The following is a 25,708-nucleotide window of genomic DNA, read 5'->3' on the forward strand; positions in this document are numbered from 1 at the left end:
GATTCTGTGGCAATCATGACCAACTTGTTTGTTTTATCCCCTGTAAGTGCATCCAGGGCATCACTGTGACCATCCCTGATTCTGCTGGGAAATGCCATGAGCCAAATCACTGCTGCTTCCCAAGAAGAGTCTGCAGGGAGTCCTCAGGGGGAGGAAACCTCTCCAGCAGGTCCCTTGGCACAATTCCTCCTTGGGTTGGCATCTGGGGGTGTGTGGAGCTGGAGAGGCTGAGGGGGATGTCATCTCCCCATGGCACCCCTGGCAGGGTGAAGTGATGGACCTGTGCAAGGTGTAAACATTCACTCAGAAAAGCTGCACCAGCCCGGGGGGAAATGGGCATTTTCTGGCTGACAAAGAAGTAAAACAACTTGTTGCTCTCTTTGTAGAGGGTAGCCATTGAGCAGATGCATTTTTTAAATTTTTGGTTGTATAAAAGTTAGGCATTCCCCTTTTTGTCTTTGTAAAATCAGTGTTAACAGGAACATGCTTAAATCCTAAAGTTTGGATGGGCTTAAGTGAGCAGCAGGTCCATCATTTATGTGACTGGAGGTGAGTGAGGGATGGTGTCCAGGATTTTTAGCTTTGTCATTTGGGTGTTTCCTTCTCTGTTCAGGAGTTCCTTCCTACCCTGATCATTCTGGCATTTCGTGACTCTAGGAATTTCTAGAGGAAGAAATAATCTGGTTTTACTCCAAGGAGCTGGTGGAGGGACATTCCACCCGGATCTTGCTCTGTGTTGGGAGCAGAGGGAGCTGGAGGGGCCTCAGCTGGGACATCATTTTCCAACCACTCCAGCAACACCAACACCCAGAGAACCTCTTGAGTGTCTCAGAAGGTTTTTTTAAAGGAGAACAAAAGCGTTTTTTGGGTTTCTTGGCCCCCTGGGCTGAGAAGGTTTGTGGCAGAGGCTCCTTTGTGTTGCTGTGTTTGTGTTCTTCCAGATGTGTGCACGTGGGCTGGCCACTAGCAGCTTCTGTATGGCCCTGTTAGCACTAGAAACAGGAAAATTGACAGGAATTGTGAGGAATGGGGAATTTCCTCAGCTGTCATGCTGAGGGTTTTTAGAGGCACTTGCAATCTTTCCCCTGACCTGAGCCATAGGGCTGAAAGGGTTTCTCCAGGTCACTGAGCCCTGTGGATTGCAACCACAGCTCTGCATCCTGTCCTTCTGCCCATTAATTTGTCCATCTTGTGCTTAAAACTAGTTGGATTATTGTTCAGCTCCACTGCTTGCTTCCTATTGCTCCTTCCCCTCCATCTCCAGTGACTTTCTGTGGTGCCAGCTGTGATCTTAGCAGGCTGATGCCCTGAAGTCCGTGGTGCAATCAGCAAAAGTGCTTCTGAATTCTTGCCTGTGAGTGAACGTGCTGTGCCTGTCCTTGAAGCACAGCCATTCCTGCTGTGCTCCCATCCTCCTCCTCCTCCAGAGGCCTGGAGTTCATCTGACCCCAGGCTTTGCCCTCTGCCTTCCTCCCACCATCCTCTTCCTCCATCCACTCTGGCTCCATTCAAGTTCATAAACTTGGAGCTGGTGCCCCATTTTCTTCCTGCCAGCTCTTCATAATAGCATGACCCCATGTGAATGGCCTGACACCATCTGAAATCTGTATTCTGTCCCTTTTGTACCTCGGTCTGCAGATGACTCTTGTGTTCTCCTGCTACCCAGTGTATTCTCTGCACACCACCTTTGTCCCCCAGACCTCTCCAGGTTTAGTTTTTCTTGCCTGGGACCCAGCTGTTCTCCTCTTTGTTATCCCCAACCTTCTGTTCCTTCCTGTTCTGCATCACATCCAGCCCCTTTGTCAGCTTTTCTTTCCCAGTCGCTGCTGTTTCTCCCTGTCCCTTTTGGGGTCTCACCTTTCCTGGTCACACTGGTCCCAAAGGTCCCCTTGTTCAGCAGGTCTCAGCAAACCTGGATTGTCTGTCCCATTTGTTACTTCATCTCTGTCTGACCCTGTGGGAGGATCACCCATCTGGACCCCTCTGAGTTCCCAGCTGGTTTCTGGAGCTCAGCTCTGCTCTCTGGGTCACTGCAGTTGAGGGAAAGAGTTGTCCCCAAGCACATCCCCTTTGTTGTTGCATTTCATTGTCTTCTCCAGCCTTTGCATCTCATCCACCAGGAACATCCCTGCTGTGCTTCCCTCCCCCTTGTGCACACACATCCCAAAAAATCATAATACTACGAGATTAAAGGTCTGGAAACTCCCCCTTTGTGCCTGTTTGCTTGGCTGCTCACTGTGCTCACTGTTTGCCCCCCTGTCTGTTCTCTGCTCTCTCCACGAAGGTTGGCCCTTGAGTATCCATCACAATCAAGGAAAGATGAACTCCTTCCTCATGGATGGGGCTTGGAGCAACCTGGGGTAGTGGAAGGTGTCCCTGCCCGTGGCAGGGGATGGCACTGGGTGGGATTTAATGTCCCTTCCCACCCAAACCATGCTGTGACACCTCAGCCCCATCCCCTTGTGTGGAGCCAGTGGTGGCTCTCTGGTCTCCTGAGACCCCTCTGGTTCTGCCAAGGCTGACAATATTTTATTAATATTTTCATTAATAGATATTCTAAAAACTTAATTTATTAATACTTCGGTTAATTAAGGCACATTTAACAGGCAGGAGATATTATCAAGGAGGCACGAAGCTGTAGCCTGTCAGTGGCAGATGCAGAGCACCTTCCACACTCAGACATTAATCTCCTCCATGGAAAAATAACTCTGATCTCTGCTCTGGCTTTTGGAGTGTCTCCTGCTCCAACATGTCAGCACTGAAAGGGCACAGAGGGAGCTCAGGCTGTGGGGAGGGTGCTGGCAGGAGAGGGGTCTTACCACAGCAAACAGGCTGGCGTTGGAGAGCTTTGAGAGGGGGATTTGCATCAAAGGAAAACTCTCGGGGTTAGTTAAATATTCCTCTAAATATGCAAAGGAATGGAGTTACTGATGCTTGTTATTCTTATCTTCCTCTCGGTGTCACAACATCTTTAAGTTGGGTGAAGGTTTCACTTACTAAGGCGGTTGTAAAGATTTCACGTTAATTAAGAGGACTCCACTGCAAATCTGAATATGAATGAAGCTTGGCTGCTGAACCCCAGGGCAGTGAGTGCTGTGGGAACAGCAGACACTGACAAATGTTGATGTGAAAAGTAAAAAGCCAAACAAAAAAAAAAACCCAAACCCAGAAAAACACCTAAACCGATGCTACTAATCTTAGTACCTGTTCTGTGAGAGAGAAAAAATTGAGTTTGAGTTGCCAGAAGGGCATAAAATAGATTTTGACTTGAATTTGCAGTCAAAGAAGTGAAATTCAGTCGATCAGGAGCACTGATGAGGGCTCTCCATGCCTGGGTTTCAGCCACATCCCTCTGTTGCTCCCTCTCGTCCCCATAGGCAGGTGGGGCTTTGAAGGGTGGGGGGACCTCAGTGGAGGAAGGGAGAAGATCTGGGCTGGATCCTCAGCTCAGGTTCTTTGCTCTGGTGAAACCCCACCAAGCCCAGCCAGCCTCACCACCCACGGCAGGAGCAGGGGCAGTCCCAGGCTCTGGGGAATGAGGCTTCCAAGGATGGAGCTCCCTCGGTGAACAGCGGGACTGGAGATCGTTTTCCACAAAAAACCTGCATTTTGGGGAAGATTTTCATACCTGCCAGTGGCTGATAGCAGGGTGAGCAGCTGTCACTCCAGTACCTGTATTTTTTTCCAGCTCCATCGTAGAGTTGCTGTTGATGAACTGGGATGAATCCTCTCCTTCCTCTCTCCACTGGCTGGACATGACTAAGGTGCCTTTGCACAGCAATTCTGGGTGATGTGGAGGGTCCTGCAGAGGTGCTGAGCACCTCTCCACCTCCCACAGCAGGACTTTGGGGAAGGAAATGCTGATACACAACATTTTCACCTCCTGAAAATACACGGGACTTGGCTTTTGGAGTGGAAAAGTGACAAGCTGAGAGCCTAAATAAATTGGATTTGTCCTCTTAAGGAGGATGCAGGCAGCGTGTGAGGCTGTGTGGGGGTGTTTTATTGTTGTTATTTTTTATTCACGGTTCCCTGAGCTGATCCTGGGGATTGCACTGACTGTGGTTGTGTTTCTGGAAATGTGCAGGTTGGCCAGATGCAGTGGGGCATGGAGTGAACAGAAAGAGGTTAAATTGATGGATGACCAACAAGAGCAGGATTGTGCCTCAGAAGACCAAGAAACTATCCTGATTAATGGGGTGAAAGAAAATGGTAAGGAACTTAATTATGGTACATGAGGGAGCAGTGACAACTTGGAAGCCAACTTATTTTCCTAATTCCTTCTGTGCATTTAATATTAGCAGTTTGTGGGTGTCACTGCAAGGTGGAGCAGGGGAGTAAATGGGTGTTTTCTGCACAGGAATCGTTCCAGCCATAAATCTACACCTTTTTAGGCCTTAACAAGAACTGCTTTTACCTGTGCATGGGCGTGGCTGGAAATGTTTGTGTGCACATGCAGCTTGAATTAGAGATTTTAGTTTGGTTTCTTAGGGTAAAAAAGTCATCCAGGGCTTTGTAGCCCCTCTATCTATTGGGAATTTTCCCCTCTCTTAGCATTATGATCCCATTAGCCAATATTAGCAAAATTAGGCTGAAGGATCCTTAGTCCCTACAAACTGAGACAAAGGTTGGGTAGGAGAAGGAAACCAGAATTAGTGGGAAGGGAAGGTTGGATTTGTGAGCTGGTTCTTGCCTGTGTCCCATCACCCAGCACGTGGGATTCCCTGTGCTGTAATCCCTTTTCTGCACAGACAGGTCGTGTTCCTGGGAGCCACCAACATGGGTGGGGAGGGATCAGCCCCTTGCAGCAGCCTCCCAAAATTGTCTGTATCAATTTCATTGATTCTATATTTGCTTTCAGAATAACTAATTAGGAGTAGCAGTGCTCAGCTGTCTGAAACCCTGATTGAAATAAATAAGCCTCTGAGCATTTTCTGAGGTCATTTGGACTGTAATCTCTGGCCACAGTAAATGCAGAGGGGAGGCAGAGCCTGATGCTTTCATTCTTCAATGTGTTTTATGTTTAATTTCATGGCTTTTTACATTTTGTATTGGCCCATAAATCTTTAGATAGATAGATGGATTTTATTTATATATAAAATTTGATCCTGTTAGATATCAAGGACTTGGTCCTCTGACATATGTTCAGATCTTTCTGTCAGCTCTAAACAAGGTGGTAAGAGAACAAATGTTCTTGTTCTTTACCAAAACCTTGGAGCAGCTCCAGCCATGTGGGAGCCCACGAGGACCCCACAGCTCGTGCTGGTGGCAGGTGGGGACGTGCTCACACTTGGCCCTGGGATGTAACTGGGGAGGTATCTGTCCCTGCCAGCCCATCTCCTTCCTGCCTACACAGGGTGAAGCTGCAGCTGCTGGGGCTGCAAAGGGATTTTGTAGCCATGGTCCCTTTGTCTGGTCCAGTGGCCAACAAAACGAGTGCTGCCCTGATCAGCAAGGAGGGGATTTTTAGAACCTCATGCCACTTCCATGGAATTCAATTAAACAATGCTTAAAAAGTGCTTTAATTAGACATAAGGAGTGCTTCAGGTTAAAAGGGATCTTAAAGCCCATCCAGTGCCACCCCCTGCCACGGACAGGGACATTTCCCACTGTCCCAGGTTGCTCCAAGCTCCTTCCAACCTTGGACACTTCCAGGGGTCCAGGGGCAGCCTCAGCTTCTCTGGGCAGCCTGTGCCACCCTTAGAGCCAGGAATTCCTTCCCCAGTGCCCATGCCAGCCCCTCCTCTGTCAGTTTAAGCTTTCAGTGTGAACACTGGTGTGTGGGAGTGCTGCTGAATCCAAGGCCAGGAGCCAGCACGAAGCTCTGGAGCTGCCACCTCCCCTTGCCCATGTGCTGTTGGGTGGATGCTGAGTGAAACTGGGAAAAGTGGTTTTGCTTCCCCAGCGTTTTCTGTGTGAATGTATTCCCTTGGAGCATCAGCTGAACACGGGCCTGATTTTAGGCTGATACGGAGCCCCAGAAAATCAGGTTTTGGCATTTGTATTTCACAAGAGTTAAGTTCACTCACACAAGTATAAACCTAAAGAAACGCCCAGAGACAGTTTATTTTATATAATAGCAGCTTTGCCTATTGAATGCAGCTTTTGAGATTGAATTTCAGCTTTCTGCCTCCCCCTTCTTTGAGTCTTACAGCATTCACACACATTCTTCTTTTATCCTCAAATTTTCCATGCTTCCTGTCAGCTCCAAGCTGATTTTTATTTTATTTTACTTCTGAAGTGGAACTGCACTGGTTAATTTGTTTTGGTGCTTAAGGAAAAAGATACCACCTCTGCATTTCTGATCTGAAGACTGGTGGGAGGGACTCATAAATCAGCTTTTTTATTTATTTCCCTTCTTTTAGCCCTTTTCAAGCAAGCCAGTCTGGCCTTTTCTAAGTTGTTCACGTTGAAGATGATGACAGGGATTGCACTGCACTTCTGTTGGACTTAGGGAGTCTTTGGGAAAAGGTTTAAAGTCCTGGGAGCACTGCGAGGCTCCAGCTGCAGTTTGTGCTTTGTTCAGACTTCACTGATGACTCCATCCCTAAGACCCCTGCAGCACAAAACTAATGGGAGTTTTGGGGATGAAATTATTGGGGTTTTGACCTCCTGCTTGGCACAGGCAGGCACCCCACTCCTTCCATGGCATCCTGGGGAGTTTTCCACACCTGAGGGGTTTTCCATCGTGCCAGCACAAACCTCCTCTACCCAGGCTGCCAAGGGTGCAGGACACTCACTTTCCCCTCAGAAATAAGAGAATTCCTCTTTGGAATAAGAGCACTTGTGGAGGGTCACAACAGCCAAATAAATCCCTTTGCATGCCCCATTTGGTGCTCCAGTTGTGTTTTAAAGCACTTGTCCCTCCTTGGAAAGCTTTCACCCCTCTGCCTTCAGTGGAGCCACCAAAAAGGAGAGGCCTGAGCCATGACAAAAGCACGAGGCTCCAAGTCAGCAGAGCTCTCTGGCTGGGATGAATGCACTCATTGGAATATAGATATTTTTTTAATACAGAGATATCAGAGCGTGTTCATGGATGAAAAGACATTGTATTTAAATTTCAGGGGTCATACCGTCCGTTGAGCCAGGAGTCAGATAAAAGTACATTCATAACTTTATTCTGACATAAAAGAAGCGCAACGAGGTGAAACTAAAAAAAAAAAAATCCTTAGGTTAAAAAAATCCTTACCTGACTAAAAAGGCATTTTTAGCGATTAGGGAAGAATGGCAAACCCCACAATAATTCTAACAATAATTGCTTTAAACTCTGTGTTATCTTCTGCCTTCCCTTGGCGTGGACAGTGACAAAAAGACCGCTGGGTTTTTAAAATCAGCCATCACTTCCTGACTCTGGAGCAGTAAAGCAGCTCAGGTGTGTGCAAGCTCAGACCCCGCAGGGGTGGGGGGTGCTTTGTTTCTTTAACAATCTTATTTTCCCGTTAATTTTTTTCAGTGTTAACGAGAACATTTTTATTAGGCTTGTTTTGGTTTGGTTTTTTTTTAATAACATTGTGAGGTTTGAGAGGCAGTTTCCAGGTAACCGTATGGATATGAGGAAGGAAGAGTGGATGGGGTTGGGTGTTTTAAACGTGCTCTTGTACCTTTTCCAGCTGGCTGCAGGGAGCAGCATGTTTACCTCTGCCTTCCACGCACAGCACCGCGTCAAAAGGATCCAGGAGGGCAGGATTGTTGGGAAGGGATTGGGAAAAGTCACCACCAAGCCCTGGGGAGATGGGGAGTGGGGTTGGCAAGCCTGAGACCTACAAGGGTGGTGTTAACCTGACACAACAACCAGAGCTGCGCTCACTTTGCCGCTACGGTCCCGTGCCTGGAGTGGGTCACACTCTGGGAACAGGAGGCCTTAGATGTGGCCACAGCTATGGCTCCATGGCCTTTTTGGCTGTCAGATTGAAGGAGGCAAGGAGGAGGGGGTGGTCTGTTCCGTAGGATAAAAAGGATTTATTACTTTGGGGTATTCGTGGGGCAAAAGACAAAAATGGCGAAGATGCAACAACTTAAATATGGGGGAGGTTCAAGGGGAAGGTACAAATTCTTAGCAAATTGGAGAAAGTCTGAGGAGGGGTAAAAGGTAGGGTCCACAAAGGCATTGTCCAATGAGGGGGTAGGGGGGAAAGCTGAGTCACATGGACTAATGAAACCTGGAGTTCTGGGGGATTTCCAAAGGGGAATTCCAAGCAGGGGGCTGGCACAAAGCAGGATTGACAGGGAATTCGGGATAGATTGACAAGGTGGGTATGATGCCTAGGGGAGCTGGAACAGAGGCTACACAGAGTTAAGGGAATAAAATAGATATTTATTGAGAGGCCTTCAAAGGCCACACCCTGGCACTACAAGTCCCTCTGCCTGGACGGCTCCAAGATGGAAGCAAAAGAGAGCTTGGTCAGGAGATCTCACACCTTTATAGCTTTCAGTCCATTTGCATGCAGGAGTCACTTGTCCAATTAATAGCCTCAAATCGTGACGTTTCATCCTCCTTGCTTGCCTGCTTGCCCACCCTCGTCTTTTCATGTTGTTTATGCTTAGAGCCTGAAGTTTGAAGCAGTTGTCCTTGAGTCCTTAGCTGGACTAGGACTGTTTTGTCTTCACCACCCAAGCACAACAGCAAAGCACACCCAAGCAGAACAGAAAAACCTAAAACTTAAGGCATCAGGTGGGAGGCTATAATTTTGGACTAAACCATGAGCTTGGGCAGTAACAGAACATTCCACTACCAAGAAACACGCTGCACCAGTAACCCCTGTCTGACGTTCTTGCTGTGCTCCCTCCCCAGAGTCGCACGCCCTGGACGGCGATGAGAGGCCCTGCAGCGCCGCCGAGGCAGCGGCGCCGTTCCCGGCGCTGAGCGCGGCTCCCAAGGAGGCTCCCCACGGCCACCGCGCCCCCGCGGCCAAGAAGCCCTGCCTGCTGAGCCCCCCGTCGCCGCTGCGCCTCACCGATGTCCCCGAGCACGCCTCGGATGACTCCTCGGCCCACGCCATCTCCCTCACGTCCTGCGTGACCAAGGGCATGAGCTCCTGGTCGCTGCCGGGCGACTGCGAGAAGGCTCCGTTCACCATGATGGAGCCCGGGGGGATGTCGGCGCTGACGGGAGACTGCCTGATGCAGCCCAGCCGGACCTGTCTGGGCTGCTTTATTGAATCCAAGGACGGCATTGATGCGGAGCCGGGAATAAGCTTGAAAGTGGGGGATATAAATAGGGATTATGACACCTGTTCGGTCTCTGATATAGGGATTCACTGCATGAGCACAGGAGAAACCATGAGATATGGGGATCAACTGCTTTCAGACCAGCTTTTAAGCTTCCCTATGCATAAATCGAGGGCAGCGGACAAAAGAGATGCAGAAAAATCTGACAGTGATTCAGAGGACCCCACTCAGAAAAATTATTACGAGGGATTACTATTAGACAAATGCAATGGTGAGGAACCTTTACTAACAAATCCCAACCAGGAATGGGGCTATTTTGAATCTTTCATTAGTGAAAGTAAAATCGAGCTGCTTGACCTCTGCTCCAAAAATGAGCTTTCTGTAAATCTGTTTTCTGAGGAAGACGTGGACAATTACATGTTCGACGATGACGATTCCACCTTGGGAAGTGATGTCTGCTCCCTAAAGATTAGATACGAATCTTTCCAGGACAATGTGCGGGAGAAGACCACCACCCTACAAGAGGACGCCCAGTTCAACTTCTTCCCCAGCGTGTTCAGCAACTGCACCAAAAGGGACAGCAGGAGCACCCTGAAAAGGGGGCCCAGCGGTGCCACCGACCCTTCTCAATTCAAATCCGAGGAAGGCATCATCTGGGGGGAGGAGGAGGAGGACGGCGAGGAAGAGGACGGTGAGGAGGAGGAGAAAGCTGCCTTAAATAAATCTTGCAACAGCACAGAGATGGTGCAGTACGTGAGCTCCAAGAGGAGCCACTTCTTGGACTCGGTGAATTCCACGGAGGACTCCGGGGAGTTCAGCGACGACAGCACTTGCACGGAGTCCTCCTACGACGTGCTGCGGGATATCAAGGACTGCAGCCGGTACCTGGCCCGGGACCACTCCGGCTCCTTCATCCAGCAGAACTACGGGTTGCGGGCCAAGAGGAAAGTGCGATACAGCGACGACTACCTGTACGATGTGGACTCCATCGAGAACGAGAAGATCCTGGACAAGAAGGAGTGGCTCCCGGACGGGCCCAAGGAGGAGGACGACGACGAGTGGTGCCCCAAGAAACGGCGAAAAGTCTCTCGCAAGGAGCCCCCCGTGATCATCAAGTACATCATCATTAACAGGTTTAAAGGGGAGAAGCATATGCTGGTGAAGCTCAGCAAAGTGGATGCCAACGAGACAACTGTTACTCTGAACGAGGAGCTGCTCAGCAAATACAAGAAGCTGGCCCCACTGAAGGGCTTCTGGCAGGAGAGGCAGCAGAGCCGGCTGGATTTGCTCAGATCGTCTCTCTACCACAAGCAGAATTTCTATCTTAACGGCTCAGATGCTTCGTTCCTCCCTCACCCACGGAAGCGAAAATGCAAGCTAGCAAACAGGCACCGGATTCAAAGAATTAAAGCCATCGAGCAATCAGTGAACAAGCTGGGCTCTTGCTCCTCTGATCACAAGCAGCCTTGCAGCAGTAAGGAGGACGTGGGCCTGAAAGGGCTGCCGGCGTTAGCCATCGCCACCCCCGGCTGTGCCAACGGATTGCACGTCCACGACATCGCGGGCATCGCCGTGAAATGCAAACCGCAGGAGCGGGAGCACAAGGGGACGGAGCGCAAAGTGCTCCGCAGAATCAAATTCAAAAGTGAAGCCAGGTTGAAGTGCAAGAAGATCAAAGCTGCCACCAGTACGGCAGAGGACTCCCCAGCACTGGAAAACCAGGACTCTGCAGCGCGTCTGAAGGACGAAAACAGTCCCTGTGCTTCAGACAGCTCCCATCTCCCAGAGTGCCACGAGGATAAGGTTGCTAAAAATTCTCCTTTCCTACCATCCACCTCCTCTTCAGACAAGCCTCTGCCATCTGCTAATATCACCACCAATGTACCCCTGATCCCCGGAGGGTATCTGCAGACGTTGTTAGATGCTTCGGATCTGTCGAGCAACACCGCTATCCCGTACTTCCCCCAGCACCCCTCCGAGCAGCAGCAGCAGCAGCAGCAGCAGCAGCAGCAGCAGCAGCAGCAGCAGCAGCAGCAGCACCCTCTCCCCAGCATCGTCCCGCCGGAAAAGCCCTTCCCGTCCCTGCAGCCGGCGCAGAGCTGCGTGCTCTCCCCGCCCTCCGAGTCGGAGCTGCAGCAGTCGCCCGGCCACTTGGAGATGGAGCAGGGCGGCTTCGGCAGCATGTGGCCGGCCAGCAAGGGCAGCGAGCGCCAGGACTTCCCCGGGGACCTGCCGGAGGCGGCCGGAATGCCGAGCGAGTTTGGCCCGGGCACGGACGGCCTCCCCGCCTCTGGATACGCTCAAGTCAATCTGAATAGCGGCAAATTGCTATACCAAAAAAATTACATGCCGGATAGCCAACAAGTGCAGTCTGATGATTCTTATCAGTCATGTCATTTCAATAATGGAGAGGGGCGCTTTCATTTCCAACGAGGTACACTCAGTACGGATGATGGCAGGCTCATTAGTTTTGATTCAGTGGGTTCATTGTCAGTTAGTTCTAGCAATTACAGTTCTTTAAGTTTAAAGTCGTGTGAAAAGGACGGCGAGGATGATATTAATGATGATTTCTTGGCCCACTGCAGTCCCAAGCTAGTGATCCAGCAGAGCATAGATGAAATCACCCCTTTGAAGGAGTCCACGGACCTTTTAGACATTTCCAACTTCACGCCCGATAGGTTCCGCCAGTCGTCGCTTTCGGAGATGTCCCCTCCAGACACTCCCAACCTGTCCCCGCAGATAGCTGGCTCCGATGCCAAGCCTCTGGGCACCCTGAAGGGCTTTCAGGAGAGCCCCCAGGCCTCCCTCAACAGCTCCGAGAAGGTCAAGTGGAACTGTGGGGTCCTGCAGACCGAGGATCAGGCAGATAATGGGTTTGCTTTAAATAATCACCAGTTCCAGTTCCATATGTTCAACGATGAAGATTCTGTCAGCCTTCTCGAAAAGAGTCCATGCTTGTCAACATTTAATGAGCCATCTGGTCAAATTAGCACCAATAGCAAAGTGTCAAAATCGAAGAGGAAAAGTTCATCCAGCAAGAATGTGGGTACAAACCAAAGCTCTTCCCAGAAAGCCACCCGGAAAAAATCGCCCAAAACCAACAAAGGAACCGATAAGCCGCAAGGGAAAAACTCCAGGCAGGCGCCCAAATCCACCAGGAAAGGGAAAAACGCAGCAGGAGTCAACGGCGAGAAGGCGCCGGCCGTGGGTGGCAGGGCGGTCACTCAGCTGGGCACCGTGGCCACGGCCACCAAGGGCGTGGCCGAGGGCGCTCAGCACTGCGGCCCGGCAGGGGTGAAGCTGGGCAAGCACAACGGGCTCTCCGGAGAGTGGGCACTGGGAAAAGAGGGGGGCACGGGCTGGTCGGAAGCCAGCCTGGGCAGCGCCACCAGCCTCCTGGACGACGACCAGAGGGAGTTCGAGGAACCTTCCAACATCCTGTCCAACATCGCCTCGGGCATGGCCGATGTCCAGAGGTTTATGATGGCCTCCATCGAGCCCTTGTGGGGGCCCGTCAGCCACAACAGCGTTCCAGACATATTCCGGTCGCCGGAGTCCAACAGCCTGAAACTGAAAACTCTTAAAATTTTGGCAGGGACGTCCCAAGAGTCGAAGAAGAAGGCGAACGGTGGCTCGCCGGGGGCGGCGAAGAACCACAAGTCGAACAACAAGGGCTCGAGCAAAAACAGCAAAGGCGTGAGCTGCGACCCCGGTCGCCCCAACTGCTCCACCGGGTTCACCACAGACATTCACGCTCCCTTTTTTGATAAAAACTATAGTAACCTGAGCACTTTAGGCAATAATGGACCTACCCATAAAAAACTCTACCGTCATAAATCCAGTTCGAAATCACTGAGGGATGAGAACTGTAAAATCAAGCGGACGGACCGTGAACAGCCCCACAAGGACCCACCCGTGACAGCTGCTTTTGAGAAACTGAGGTAATGCTGCACCAAACTGGCTGGAATGCCCCTAACCTCCCTCCCACCTGCTAGGCCCGCTGTTCCTCAGTTTTTCCTTCCTGAAAGCAAAAGTTTGCATGAAAAAAAAAAAAAGGAAAAAAAAAAAAAAAAAGACATTCCCCTTTTACAGTTTTGGTTGGTTTTGGTTTTGGGGTTGGTTTCTTTTTTTTTTTTTTTTTTTGGTTGGTTGGTTTTTTTAATTATTATTTTTAAATGCATGAAATACTTATGACTTGCAAGCTACCTAAAAGAATGACCAATTTTCTGGCTTGGCTGGGGTTAAAAAAACTAACAAGGCTACTCTTTTCTGCTGTTTGGCTTCTTCAGTTTTTAATTACTTATTTATTGGGGGAAAAACAAAAACTAAAAAAAAAAAAAAACAAACAACACAAAACCATGATTACATGCTCTTTTTAATGATTTTGACGAGGAAAGACTTTTTTTTTTTTTTTTTGGAACGTTTTGTAAAAAATAAACCACAAAAAAAAAAAAAAAGAGGTTCTGCATCCAAAAGCCAAGATCTCAAAACTTAAAGGCTCTTTACTTTGCAAATGAGAACTCGTTCCTAATTGAGCTTCACGTGGCAATTTTTGAGTGCTTTCTGGCCCCCTCTGCTGTTGTGTCTCCTAACCTGCATCATCTAAAGCTGCATCTTCTCTACCCGCCCGCCTTTAGCGCGTTCGCTCCGTCGTGGTGACTCCAGACGAGCTAACTAAGATGGCATCAAATGTTTGATTTTTTCCTGCAGGGAATCAGACTCCATTCTTCTTAAAGCAGAAACAGCATTTTTGGGTTTTCCTGTATTTGAAGAAGAGACTCCCTTTTCTAGAAAGACGGTTGATGTTTGGTTTTCTTACCGTTTTTTTTTTCCCGGTTGTTTTTAAATTTTTTTTCCCCCCATCGGTTCCTTTTCGAAATCTGCCTTGTGGTCTGTTGAAATGTAAGTGCTGAAATGAAGAGTTTGAAATTGTGGGAATTTTATTATTTGAAAGCAAACCTAATCTGGTATTCTCTGTGAAAGACTGTTTTAAAAGTCATACTGTTGTACAGTAGTTTATGCACTATTACCCACAACAACAAAAAAATTGTGCCAAACTATGAACAAGTGACTGTATTGTATATATTTTTACTTCTCTATCAACATTGGGTTGTGAGTGTTTTCTGCAGCTATGCCTTTTGGTTTTACTAGAAACATTCCAGTTGTTAAGTACTAACCACCCCCCTTCGAAAGCACCTGTAACTCACGATGAAAAACGATATTGTTCACTGATACAACTTACCAAAAGTTTTATGGACATGACTAAAAGTGTGCCAAATTTACTTACCTCATTTCATGGATTCACCCTGTGGTTTAAAGCTCATAAAGGGAAAAAAAAAAGACAAAACAAAAAGAAAAAAAAAAAAAGAGAAAAAGGAAAAATAAAAGGGGGAAAAAAAAAAAAGAAAAAAGGAACTTTGAAACCGATGCTGGGAAATGGTAATGTCCTCTCTTTGAAACCACGAGCAGAAAAACTTAATGGTGAAATGTTGAGTTTCATTATAGGAGAGCGTTGCAATGGTGGAGGAGTTCAGAAAACCACTGACGGTAAGTTTGCCAGGAACTCAAGTGTCTGCATCTAGAGACTACAGAACAGCTGCTTTTCAAGTGTCTGTTTTCTTAAAGCAAAACCTGTAGCTGAAGATCATTTGAAATGCAAAGTTACATTGCTAATTCTTTGTATCTCAGTTTTATATATTTTATAAGAACCTGGGATAAATTCTGAAATAGGTATAAAAACAGAACTAATACATTTCATACATTGAGTGCTATTTACCTTTCCTTTGAATAGTTTCTTAAACATTTTCGATGCAGAGCCTGTCAGAAGCGCTCTCCCATCATAGCTTTGGTGTTTCCTCCATGTCTAACCTTGCGATGCCAATATAGTTTGAACTTTCAAAAGCAGAGTCATTCATTTCAAATACAACTCCGAACCTTTTCTTTGATTCAGTTCATGAAACAAATACAACCAACGGAGCTATTTGTGATCTCACCGATCAGGGCCGGATCATGACTGGACTTTTTATTAAGACAGCGTTAAGTATTGAATGCTAAATGTATTCTCAAAAGGCCTTATTTGTAACCCTCCTCACCACACCCTCGCCCTCCACGAGAATGACAAACCCAACAAAGATCTATTTTCCTTGTGCAACTGAGAGCCTGTGCGTTTTGCTGCTGATTTCTCATGAAAAACCTTGATATGCAAGAGCCCTGGGAGCGATTGGGAGCAGAGGGATGCGAGGCTTGGACACCTTATGCAATAGCAGGCGGTGAGGAAGAGGAGCCTTTCTAGCAGTGGGCTGATCACATTGCTGATGGTGTCACACAGAGGGCAGGACTGGGCTCAGGTTTCCTCCCGAGTCAGTTTTTTTCCACCCACACGCCAGGCAAAGCAGCAGAATTGGTTTAAGTTAATTTAGCAGAAAAGCAGAGCGATCACTAAAAATCAAAGTGGAGATGCAGAGTGTTAGTTTAGAATTGTGTTTTCACCTCTTACAGATCTTGGGGTGCAGCTTAGCTCGGCTCTGCCATCCCAGAGAGAACAGCTCAGCAGTTGCATTGTGTTTTATCTAACAGATGAAAGGACGAACTCTGAAAAAAAAAAAAAAAAAAAAAAGAGTAATTATAAAAAGCATCCTGTAAGTTCATTTTTTCATGGAATAAATGCTGGCGTTGCCCGGAGTGAGTTGCTCTGGATGAGAGTGGTCCCCGGTGCCCCTGGCAGCGTCCCACCCCAGCTCTGGCTCCAGAAGGGAGATCCAGAAGATGCTCAGGATTTACTCTGGAGGCAAGAGCTGTGGTAGGGCTCCATCCCTGGGCTCTGGGCTGGCCTGCAGCCACCACGCTCTCCCCGCTTCCCCAGCAGCTCTCTTTTCTATTCATAGGCTCATCAGCTACTACAAGCTCCAGCCACTGCTGTGGTGTTGGCACATCCCAGTTTTTCAGCATTCCCCCCACGTGCTGCAGGAGATGGGGCTGGCAGCTCCCTTCTCTTGGATGTTCTGGCTGCTGCTCTTACAGAGACAGGTCAGGCCCAGGGCTGGGATGTGGCCAGACCTTCTTTCTGACCCAGAACCATCATTTGAAAGCACATTTCACCTGGCCTGCACTGTGCTCCTTATGCTTCATGTTATGAATATGGGACTCACAATACAACCCCTTGTACTGGATGGGATAGCAATACTTATTGCATTTGAGGAATGTGCAATAGGGCATGAAGATCAGGCATAAAACATATCGACTGTTTTATCCATGAATACCCAGGTGGGTGTTTCAGAACGGTGTTAATCACAAATTCCAGCTGCCTTGTTGCTCTCCTTCAGGCCTTCTACCATTCCAGATGCTGACAGCTTTGGTGGTCATCCCGTGTCCTCCAAAAATCTCTGACTGGGCAGATGTTAAAGAGCCTGGGTCCCTCGTGGTGTGGCACTGGCCCTTCCCTGTGTCTGAAAAAGTCATCACTCTGCTGCTTGACCCCAAAATTCAGAAATTGCCTTGAGCCAACCATTTGCCCTCCACCCTTTGGAACTTTATCGAGTATTTGGGTGGGAAAGGGCCTTTGAAGGCCATCTAGTCCCACTCCCCTTCAAAAAGCAGGGACATCTTTACTAGCCCAGGTTGCTCAGAGCCCTGTCTGACCTGACCTTGAATGTTTCCAGGGATGGGACAGCCACCACTTCTCTGGGCAACCTGTGCCAGTGTTTCACCACCCTCATAAAAAATGTCTTTCTCAAGTCCTTCTCGGCAGGGCTGCTCTAAATCCCTTCATTCCCCAGCCTGTGGATCCCAGGGATTGCCCCATCCCAGGTGCAGCACATCTCATTTGGCCTTGTTTGAACTTTGAGCCTCCCCTGAGCCCACTTTTCGAGCTCATCCATGTCCCTCTGGGTGTCACTCTGTCCCTCAGGTGTGTTAACTCGGTTTGGTGTCATCTGCAAACCTGCTGAGGGGGCTTGATCCCAGTGTCTGCAGCATTGGTGAGGATTCTCCACAGTGCTGGTCCCAGTGCAGACCCCTGAGGGACAGCACTGGCCACTGATGTCCTCCTGGGCAGTGAGCTGTTGACCACTACCCTCTGGAGGTGACTGTCCAACCAATTCCTCATCTACTGAACATCCATCCTTCAAATCTGTCTCTCTTCAGTTTAGAAAGGTGGTGTGGGGAACAGTGTCTAAGGCTTTACAGAAGTCCAGACAAATGACACCTGGAGCTCTCCCCTTGTCCATGGATGCAGTCACTCCATCCTGGAAGGCCACTGGGCTGGCCAGGCAGGACTTGTCCTTGGTGAAGCTGTGCTGGCTGTCCTGAGTCACCTCCCTGTCCTCCCTGAGCCCCAGCAGAGTTTCTAGGAGGGTCTGGTCCATGCTGTTCCCAGGCACAGAGGGCAGCTGACAGGGCAGTGGGTCAATGTTTTAGTTTTCCCACCTGACTGCCAGGACTTTTCAGATACTGTGGAGAGTGACTTGGAAACTCCATCAGCCAGTTTTCTCTGGGCTCTGGGATGCATCTCATCAGGTCCATAGTCTTAGGTATGTTCAGGTTCCTTAGGTGGTCACAAACTTGATTTTCTCTTACAGTGGGAGGGACTTTGCTCCTCCAATTCCTGTCCTGTGGTTCCACCCCTCAAGGGAGATGGAAAGAAAGGTTGTCTCAACCTTTTGAGCTGTTGTTACCTGTCTGCCACTTGTGTCACACCTGCTTTGACCCTTCCTTTCCATGCTGACACCCCTGTAGAGGCCTTTGTTATTCTTTATGTGTCTTGCCACGTTCAGCTCCATCTGCACCTTGGTCTTCCTCACCCCATCCCTGAACAAGCTGACAGTATCCCAGTACTGTTCCCAGGATACCTGTCCCTGCTCCTGCTGCCTGTGCATCTCCTCTTGCCCTTCAGCCTGACCAGCAGATCCCAACTCAGCCATGCCAATCTCTTGCCTTCCTTGCCTGATTTCTTACACCTGGGGATTGAGAGCTCTTGCTCTCCATGAAAAGCATCCTGAAAGATCTGCCAGCTCTGTTCTGCCCCCTTGTCCCCGAGGGCAGTTTCCCAGGGAATCCTATTGATCAACTCCTTGGAGAGCTGGCACTTTCCTTTCCTAGGATCCATCTCCACCTGCCTAGCACTACCTCAAGGTTTTCACTTCCCACCTTTGCCTCATCCCTCAGCACACAAGCTCTTATTCTCCATTTGCATTTTTGTTTTTCATGGCACTGCTCACAGCTGTGGGAGGACTGGGATGTGGATCCCACCCATCCCTGCCCACCACCCACACCCCAAACCCCTGTTGTGCTGGCTCCCACCTCAGCCCATCCTCTTGGCCAGTCCCGTGGGCTCCAGGAGCTCGTTTGGCTCTTGGGAGTGATGAATCCAAGCCACACAAAAGATGTTTATTCAGCAGCATCCCTTAAAATGTCTTCTCTGCTTCATCTCTTTTCACTCCTACTCTGGTGCAGGATGGGAGGACAATGCCAGCAGTGCTGCTGAGCCACGGTGTCACTTAGAATTGTCACTGGCCTTAGAAAGCAGGGACTGGCCTCTTCCAAAGGTCATAAAATCCATCTAAGAGGAGAGTTGCACAGGGCAAGGTGGTACTCACTGCTCTGCCACAGGAACAGGAGAGATGTCCTGTGGAAAAGAATCGTGCAGCAACCCAGCAGGAGCCAACCCAGCCCACGGCCATAGATTGCATTTACAGGTTTTGTAAATAGAAAAAATCAGTGATGGGGATCCAGTAAAAACCTTTTGGGGTTTTATTACGAAATAAATCTTACCAGGTTTACATCTTGTTTTCCTTTTTTTCTTCTCTTTTTTGAGCATAGGAGGCTGGATGGTTTTGAAAAACATCTTGAGAAAAATGACTTGTGGACCAGAGGTAGCCAGGCATTTTGGGAGGAGGATGAGGAGGAAGAGGAAGGCAGGGGCAGCCACGGGGCTGTGCTTGCCATGCTGTGCTGTCCTGGTGAGGCTGGATTGGCTTGGAGAGGAGAAGCCAAGGCTGGCTGGTGATTGCTTGGAGAAACCATTGCTGCACCGTTTGCTCTTTTAAAAAATCAGGATCACTGTTCATTTTTTTTGGCATTATGGCCCAAACTAGCCAGGAACCAAAATAAAGATGTTGAAAGCATTGTCATCCTTCAGCTGCTGGACCATGTTCTTTCCCTAAGCTCCCAATCTAGCAAAGCACTTAGGTGGGAGCTCGCTCCTGGGAGCTCCTGTGCCCCAAGTGCTTTCCCAGCCAGTGATATCAAGTCCCAAGAAAAACTCCCTTGTTTTTCAGTGTAAGTGGGAAGAGGATCAGGTGCATGGACTTGGGTTGGTGCAGGATCAGGCCCTCAGTCTTTACTTTCTCAACTTGTTGTGTTGGACTTTGCCTGTGCAGCTCCCAGGGGGTCCAGTGGAGGTTGCATGGTTCAAACCACTGACATCTATTGGAGAATGTGCCTCTTTATCTCTTCAGCATGTGAAATAATGCAAAAAAAGAAAAAAAAAAAGAAAAAAAAGAGAAAAAATGTATAAAATAAACCAAGTACAATGTCTGTGGTAGAAGCAAGGCTTTTCAAATCTGTTTCTCAGGTAAACAAGTGACACTAATGACAGTGGAGTAACAGCCATCTAAGGGAATTGGGATCTGAAGCAGGAGGATTCCCTCCATCTCGCAGGACGCTTGGGTTGCCAGACACGTTTACTGAGCCTTTAAACACTTGGTGCAAAAGGAAACGAGAAATAAAATTGGTCTTTTCACTACCCTTCGCTAGCTAGACAGACAGACAGACAGACAGACGTCCATTTCTAAAGCACAAAGGGAAGACTTAAACCTAGACTAAAACCACACAAGTAACCACAAAACCAAGGTACCAGTGAAACTCCTTTTGTCTCTTTACTCCCGGTGGGAAGCAGGGTAGAAATCCAAGGAGCTGCTCTGTTCCGCTGCCCCGGCGCCGCCGGGCGCTTCGACTGCTGCCTCCAGAGATGTGAATGTACTGCTCCTTGAGTTCCCTTCCATAGAACTAGAGGCACCTCGTTAGGAAGTTGCTCCTGTTTTATGGTGCTAAAGAAAACTTTTATTCCCTCCCCCCCCCCTTGAGCATTTAAGAACTATTAAATGGCCCTTTTTATGAATGTAACATATCCATTTCTGTTCCACATTTTACACTGCAATTTTAACATGTTTGGAAATGATTTGCCTTTTTTCTTTTAGAATAAGCTTTATAAATATTCTGTAGAGTCAATTGAAGTATAATTCTTAAGGATCACTCTAAGACGCCTACAAAATCTTGTATATTTTTAAGTGTGCCAATTTGTAAAATATTTTGTAAGTGTATATTTTTCTTAGAAAAGTGCTGTGAAGTGTTTGTATGTGTGAGGTTTCCCTTTTTTTGCACCTTCGGGTGTTAATAAAAGGATGTATACTTAAGAGTTTCTGGTTTTAAAAACCAAAATACAAAGAAAAAAATTAAACTTTTGTTGGGAATTTTGTAATAAAAAGAAATGTTGTGAAAGAGTGTAGTGATATTGTGTAAAGGAAACTGGAAAATTTGTGAGCGCTTTGCTGTTTTATAGATCCTCTTGTAAATTATTCTTGTAATATTTTGGGTTTTGTTGTTCTTGTTGCAAAGGTTTTAAATATTTGTGACTGACTCTGTATGGTGAAAACGTCATATTGTTAACTTGCTGAGTTTTGTTATATTGTTTATGGAATAAATAAAAAAATTAAAAATCTCATTTTAAGATCATGTATGAAGAAGAAATTAAAACTGCCATTTATTGAATATTAGGAATCGTTTCTTTAACCAAATCGCTGCTGTAGATGAGGATCTGTCTGGCTGCCCCCTCCCAGGGCACTCCAGGCCCCAGCTTAATTGGGCTGCTGCTCGTTAGTGTGAAGCACATCAGGGCTGGAGGTGTGGCTGTGGATGGGGAAAAGTGGGAAAAAAGGCTTGGATCACTTCTGCTGTAAAGTGGGGCTGCTTTTTTAAACTGAGGAATGGGAATTTCACCAAGTGAACACAGAGCTCAGACTTTGCCTTTTGTGGGGGCAGAGGTGGAGCCTCTTCCCAGCCCAGTGTCCCTGTCCCAGCAGTGTCCCAGCACACTCCCAGACTGGCCTTTCCTGGGAAGGAGCAGTGACATGCCACTGTCTTCAATTGCTTTTGGGAAAGGAATAAAACTTTGTCGTTTTAAAAACGACCATTCCTTTTATTAGCACTTGAAGGAGGGGGGCATTAATTCAGGCTGGGTCATTCCAGCAGAAAGCAAGACATGAACACTGCGTTCAGCAATTGGATCCCTTGGCAGAGGGCTGGGAAATCATCCCCAAAAGCAGAGCTGGTGGCTCTACAAGCTGCCTGTGTTCAGCCAGGGGTTTCAGATGAGTAAAATGGGGCACAGGAGGGATTTCAGTGCTTCCAGTGGTCGTGTGGATCCCAGAGCAGGGCAGGGCTGGAGTGGGGCCATCAGCAGCTCAGCTTTGAGAAGGGCTGAGCTTAATCTGCCACTAGAAGCTCTCTAATAAATAAAACACCCAGAGGGCTGGGCCAGGCCAGGATCCCACATCAGGGCTGTCCTATGTGGGTTCAATCCTGTGAAATAGTTCCAGCTCCTTAGGGCAAGCCTTGGGGAGAGACTTTTTAGCAGGTCCTGTTGCCACAGGAGTTGGGGCAATGGTTTTAACTGAAAAAAGGCAGATTCAGACTAAATGTAGGGAAAAAATTTTTGGCACTGAGGGTGGCAAGGCCCTGGCATAGGTTTGCTCAGAGAAGCTGTGGATGCCCCATCCCTGGAAATGTTCAAGGCCAGGTTGGATAGGGTTTGGAACAAACTGGAAGGCTGCTGTTTGTTTCTCTGAGCTATTATTGCACATTCTCTCCATAATCAGGGTTATGTTGCTCAAAAACTCATTTTGGGGACCCTGTTCAATCTTGTTGTTTTCTCAAGTGCTGACACAACCCCATGCTTGGCGTGAGTGGTACCAAAACACATTTAGTGAAACAAGCAGAGCCTTCATCCACCAGAGTAATGCTAGAGAAAGGACCTGTTAAACGGGGTTGTGTTTATCTACTGTATTTATATTACATCAAAGCACATATAATTAAAACACTTGTAACTTCTGGATGAACTGTCATCCATGTCTGTGCATGGCCAAGTGGCTTCTCCTTGTGAGTGAAGGCAGAGTCAGATTTTAATTGGGATGTAATTTAATATCACCAGCTTCTCTGTCCTGCCCGTGGGAACTGCTGTCTCTGGGGAGAGTTTGGCTGGGGACAAACCTGCCCTGGGGACAAACCTGTCCTGGGTGACACCAGCCCTTCCTCAGTGTCTCTGGCATTGGTTAGTAGCCTTCACCACATCCCAAAGCAGCAATTTTGCAGATAATTCCACAGGATAGTTTAGAACACCTGCAGCATTGGCAGGCTGGAGGCCTCTAGAAGGTGTGAATGTATTTGTGTCTCTGCATGCAAGGAAGTCAGTAGGGGAAAAAGGGGAATTTCTTTGTCTGGGGTATTCATAAGTGCTTCTCTTAAATATATAAATAAATAAACTTAGAAATATATTTAAACTTAGAAATATATTTAACTTTCCCAAAGTCAACACAGAGCCCAAACCTGCCCAAAATCTCAGCCATGCAGACCCCAGCAGCCCCCCAGACTGGGCCTGTCCTTTGTCCAACACAGTCCAGCTTCTGCACAGCTGATCCACTGGCAACATCCCATCCCCGAGGTTTCTTACACCTCCCAACACTCCAGGTGTGATCTGTCAGGACAGGTGCTGTGTGGTTTATCTTGATAAATGCCCACAGGCTCCCCCATCCCCCAGTTTTTATGGAATTACACCTATAGGAACAGCTTTTGCTTGGCAAATGTACTTTTGTGTTGCAGCAAAAGCACTGGTTCAATAAAGCACTTAAACATACAGTTTATCTTGAGCATGTTGGAGATTATATCCCTCTTTAGCAAAGCATTTAAGTATGTGCTTAATTTAAGGATTTAATTAAGGATTTTAATTGTAGACTTCAGTATGTGCTTACCTGCTTGGCTGAATGTGGGTGAGATTACTACAAGCTGAAGATTTCGACATAAAGTCAGTGACTAATTCTGTCTGAATGAAGGTGTTACATTATTCTCACACAATGCAGTTAAAATATAAATAGGAAAAAGGCAAGAGGCAGTTAACTCAATTCTTTCAGCTGAAAGCAGCATCCACGACCAAATCTGAGCTGATGAAAATCTAATATTATTAGTTAGAATCTCTAAAGTGGCATTCCAGATCAATAGAAAAGAGCACCTTAGAAATGAGTCTCCAGCTCATGAGCTTTAATTATGAGAAAGGAAGGATTCAGCCATCCTCTCCCTCTCATCAGTGACAGCGACCTCGGAATGTAAGTGGCCACCAACTAATGGGCTGTGGCATCATTTCTCCAGTCATTAGGGGATTTAAGTTGATTTGCTAAGAAAAGAGAGTTTCTTCAATTGCATCACCAGCCTGTCTTTTGGACCATTTCCATAACTTTTGAACTCTGTGACAAATTTCATCTAATTGAAAAAAAAAAAAAAAAGTATTCCAAAAATTCCAAGCTCCAACTAGTTGAATGCAAAACAAGTGTCTGGGTTTCTGTTTCTCCAGTAGCATTTGCTGTCACTGAAGAGCTTTCCCCATCCCAGGACTGGGGCAGTGTGCTGGCTTTGGGTAGGATGGAGTTCATTTTCTTGACAGTGCTAAAACGGAATGGTTTTTATCCTTTTGTGTGATACCACAAGGCATGACAACTCCTAACTGGGTTTTTCTTTTAAAATTTATATATTGAGCCATCTGAAAATACAGAGAGACCAGCCAGCTGATACATCTACAGGGCACCCATCTGAGAGCATTTCCTGCAGATGAGTGGCCCAGGGAGATAACCCAGGCAGCCAAAACGACAGTGCAGGCTCTTATTGATCCCTTGAACAAACACAAGTGAGTTTCTGTGGAATTTTACATCTTCCATCTCTTTGTTTTCCACAAGAAGCATAAGAGACGCTTCTACTTCTTGTCTATACCTGCACCTCTTTTTTCTTTACCCTGAGATTTCATTTTGAGATCTCAGACTACATGATTATGCAGCATTAGGCTTCCAGCCTTTTAATGGAAATAACAATAGGGGTGAGTGGTGACAAAGGCAGTTCCAGACAGCAAATCCACTCGTTGAGAGAAAAGTACTTAAAGCTCTCAGGAGCAAGAGGCGTTTTACAGCTCAGGTGTGTGGCAGACGTGCCTCAAGAAGGGTGGCTGGAAGCTGGGATGTGGATATCAAGGAAAACAGGGAACACAGAGCTGTGCTGACTGTTCAGCCTGGCAGTGACTGCTCGTGTGAGCTGGGTTTGCCTCTCAGTATCACCACTCCAGGGAGGTGCCCAGCATCAGGATCTCTTTGCACAACGTGCATCTTCTCTGGGAGCAGGGGGAAAAGAGAAACCTACGGCATTTAAAGGGTGTGAATGGGGAAAATGCCAAGGCTGTGGTGAGCAGGATCCTTCGTGGCATCCTCTGTGCAGTGTGGTGTGAGCACAGACACCTCTGAGTGCAAGGCAGGGCTGGGGCTGACGTGCTCCTGTCTCAGCACAGAGACAAGCAAAGCTCTGCCAGTTCTAAGCTGTACAAGGTACATGACCTGCAGATGAGTCAATCTAATTTTATCCTGTAGTGAGCACTGGCGCACCTGTATAATGAATAGCACATTATCACATCTTTGCTTGACTATCTCAATATAATATATTAATATAGTCTTCATAGCCTTCGGTTATCATGTTATTTAATCTTTAATCTAATGTATTTGGAGCAACTGGCTAGTGAGATGCGGCCCTCTTTATCCTCCTAAGGACAACAATAGCAGGAATAAATGTTAAACTAAAGGAAGGAATGAAAAAAAAAAAATAGCAGCTCTATTTGTGCTATGTTGAGATGCATTTCTTGGCAGCCCCAGAGATTCAACAGTCTGGTATTTATCACGACAAAACGCAGAAATGTCTGATGATTACATGAAGGGAAATAAAGAGACTGAGCATAAACTGCAGTCTGAGATAAGGGCACATTTTTACAGCAGGCAGCTGCTAAAACAGGGCTATGTGACACCAGCCCCTGCTGCAGCAGAGGAGGGGACACAGGCCAGGGCAGGGACAGGGGCAGAGCTGCAGCCAGGGATAAAGTGGGCAGTTTCATACTAAAGGGGAGAATAAGGCAGACTGCTTAATCACATTATTTTCCATCAGAAGGATTATTTTTAAGGAATGTATTCCTCCTTCATCTCCCATCAGATAACACTGCAAAATGCTGGCATTGGCTGTGGAGACTATTTAGGATCTTTCTCGTTGAAATGAGCCCCTGGTATGTGGTGTCCAGCGAAGGGAACCTGTCCAGCAGTGCCTGGAGTTGTCCCTGTGCCCAGAGGGAGTTAGCATCACCCCAAGTCCCTTGAGGACACGGTCTAGATCCTGGGCTTGAGGCACCTGCTCTGCCCTGGCTCTGTTCCAAGGTGGGTGCCTGGCAGGACCCCTTGTGATGCTTGCAGTC

At 47.6% G+C, this 25,708-nt stretch overlaps 1 protein-coding gene across 3 annotated transcripts in view; it reads left to right on the forward strand.

Moving 5' to 3' along the window:
• The window catches only part of NEXMIF (neurite extension and migration factor), a 166,970-nt gene extending 146,036 nt beyond the window's left edge, over positions 1 to 20,934 (forward strand). For all 3 annotated transcript variants that reach the window (XM_088172961.1, XM_088172962.1, XM_088172963.1), the window contains 2 exons: positions 4,088 to 4,212; positions 8,792 to 20,934. In XM_088172961.1, the coding sequence (XP_088029087.1) occupies positions 4,137 to 4,212; positions 8,792 to 13,113 (4,398 nt within the window). In that variant the 5' untranslated portion in view covers positions 4,088 to 4,136 and the 3' untranslated portion in view covers positions 13,114 to 20,934. The remainder of the gene's footprint in view (positions 1 to 4,087; positions 4,213 to 8,791) is intronic.
• Positions 20,935 to 25,708: the final 4,774 nt, after the last annotated feature.

This window comes from Sturnus vulgaris, chromosome 14 (assembly GCF_052056855.1).
Source record: "Sturnus vulgaris isolate bStuVul1 chromosome 14, bStuVul1.hap1, whole genome shotgun sequence".
NCBI classification, from domain to species: Eukaryota; Metazoa; Chordata; class Aves; order Passeriformes; family Sturnidae; genus Sturnus; species Sturnus vulgaris.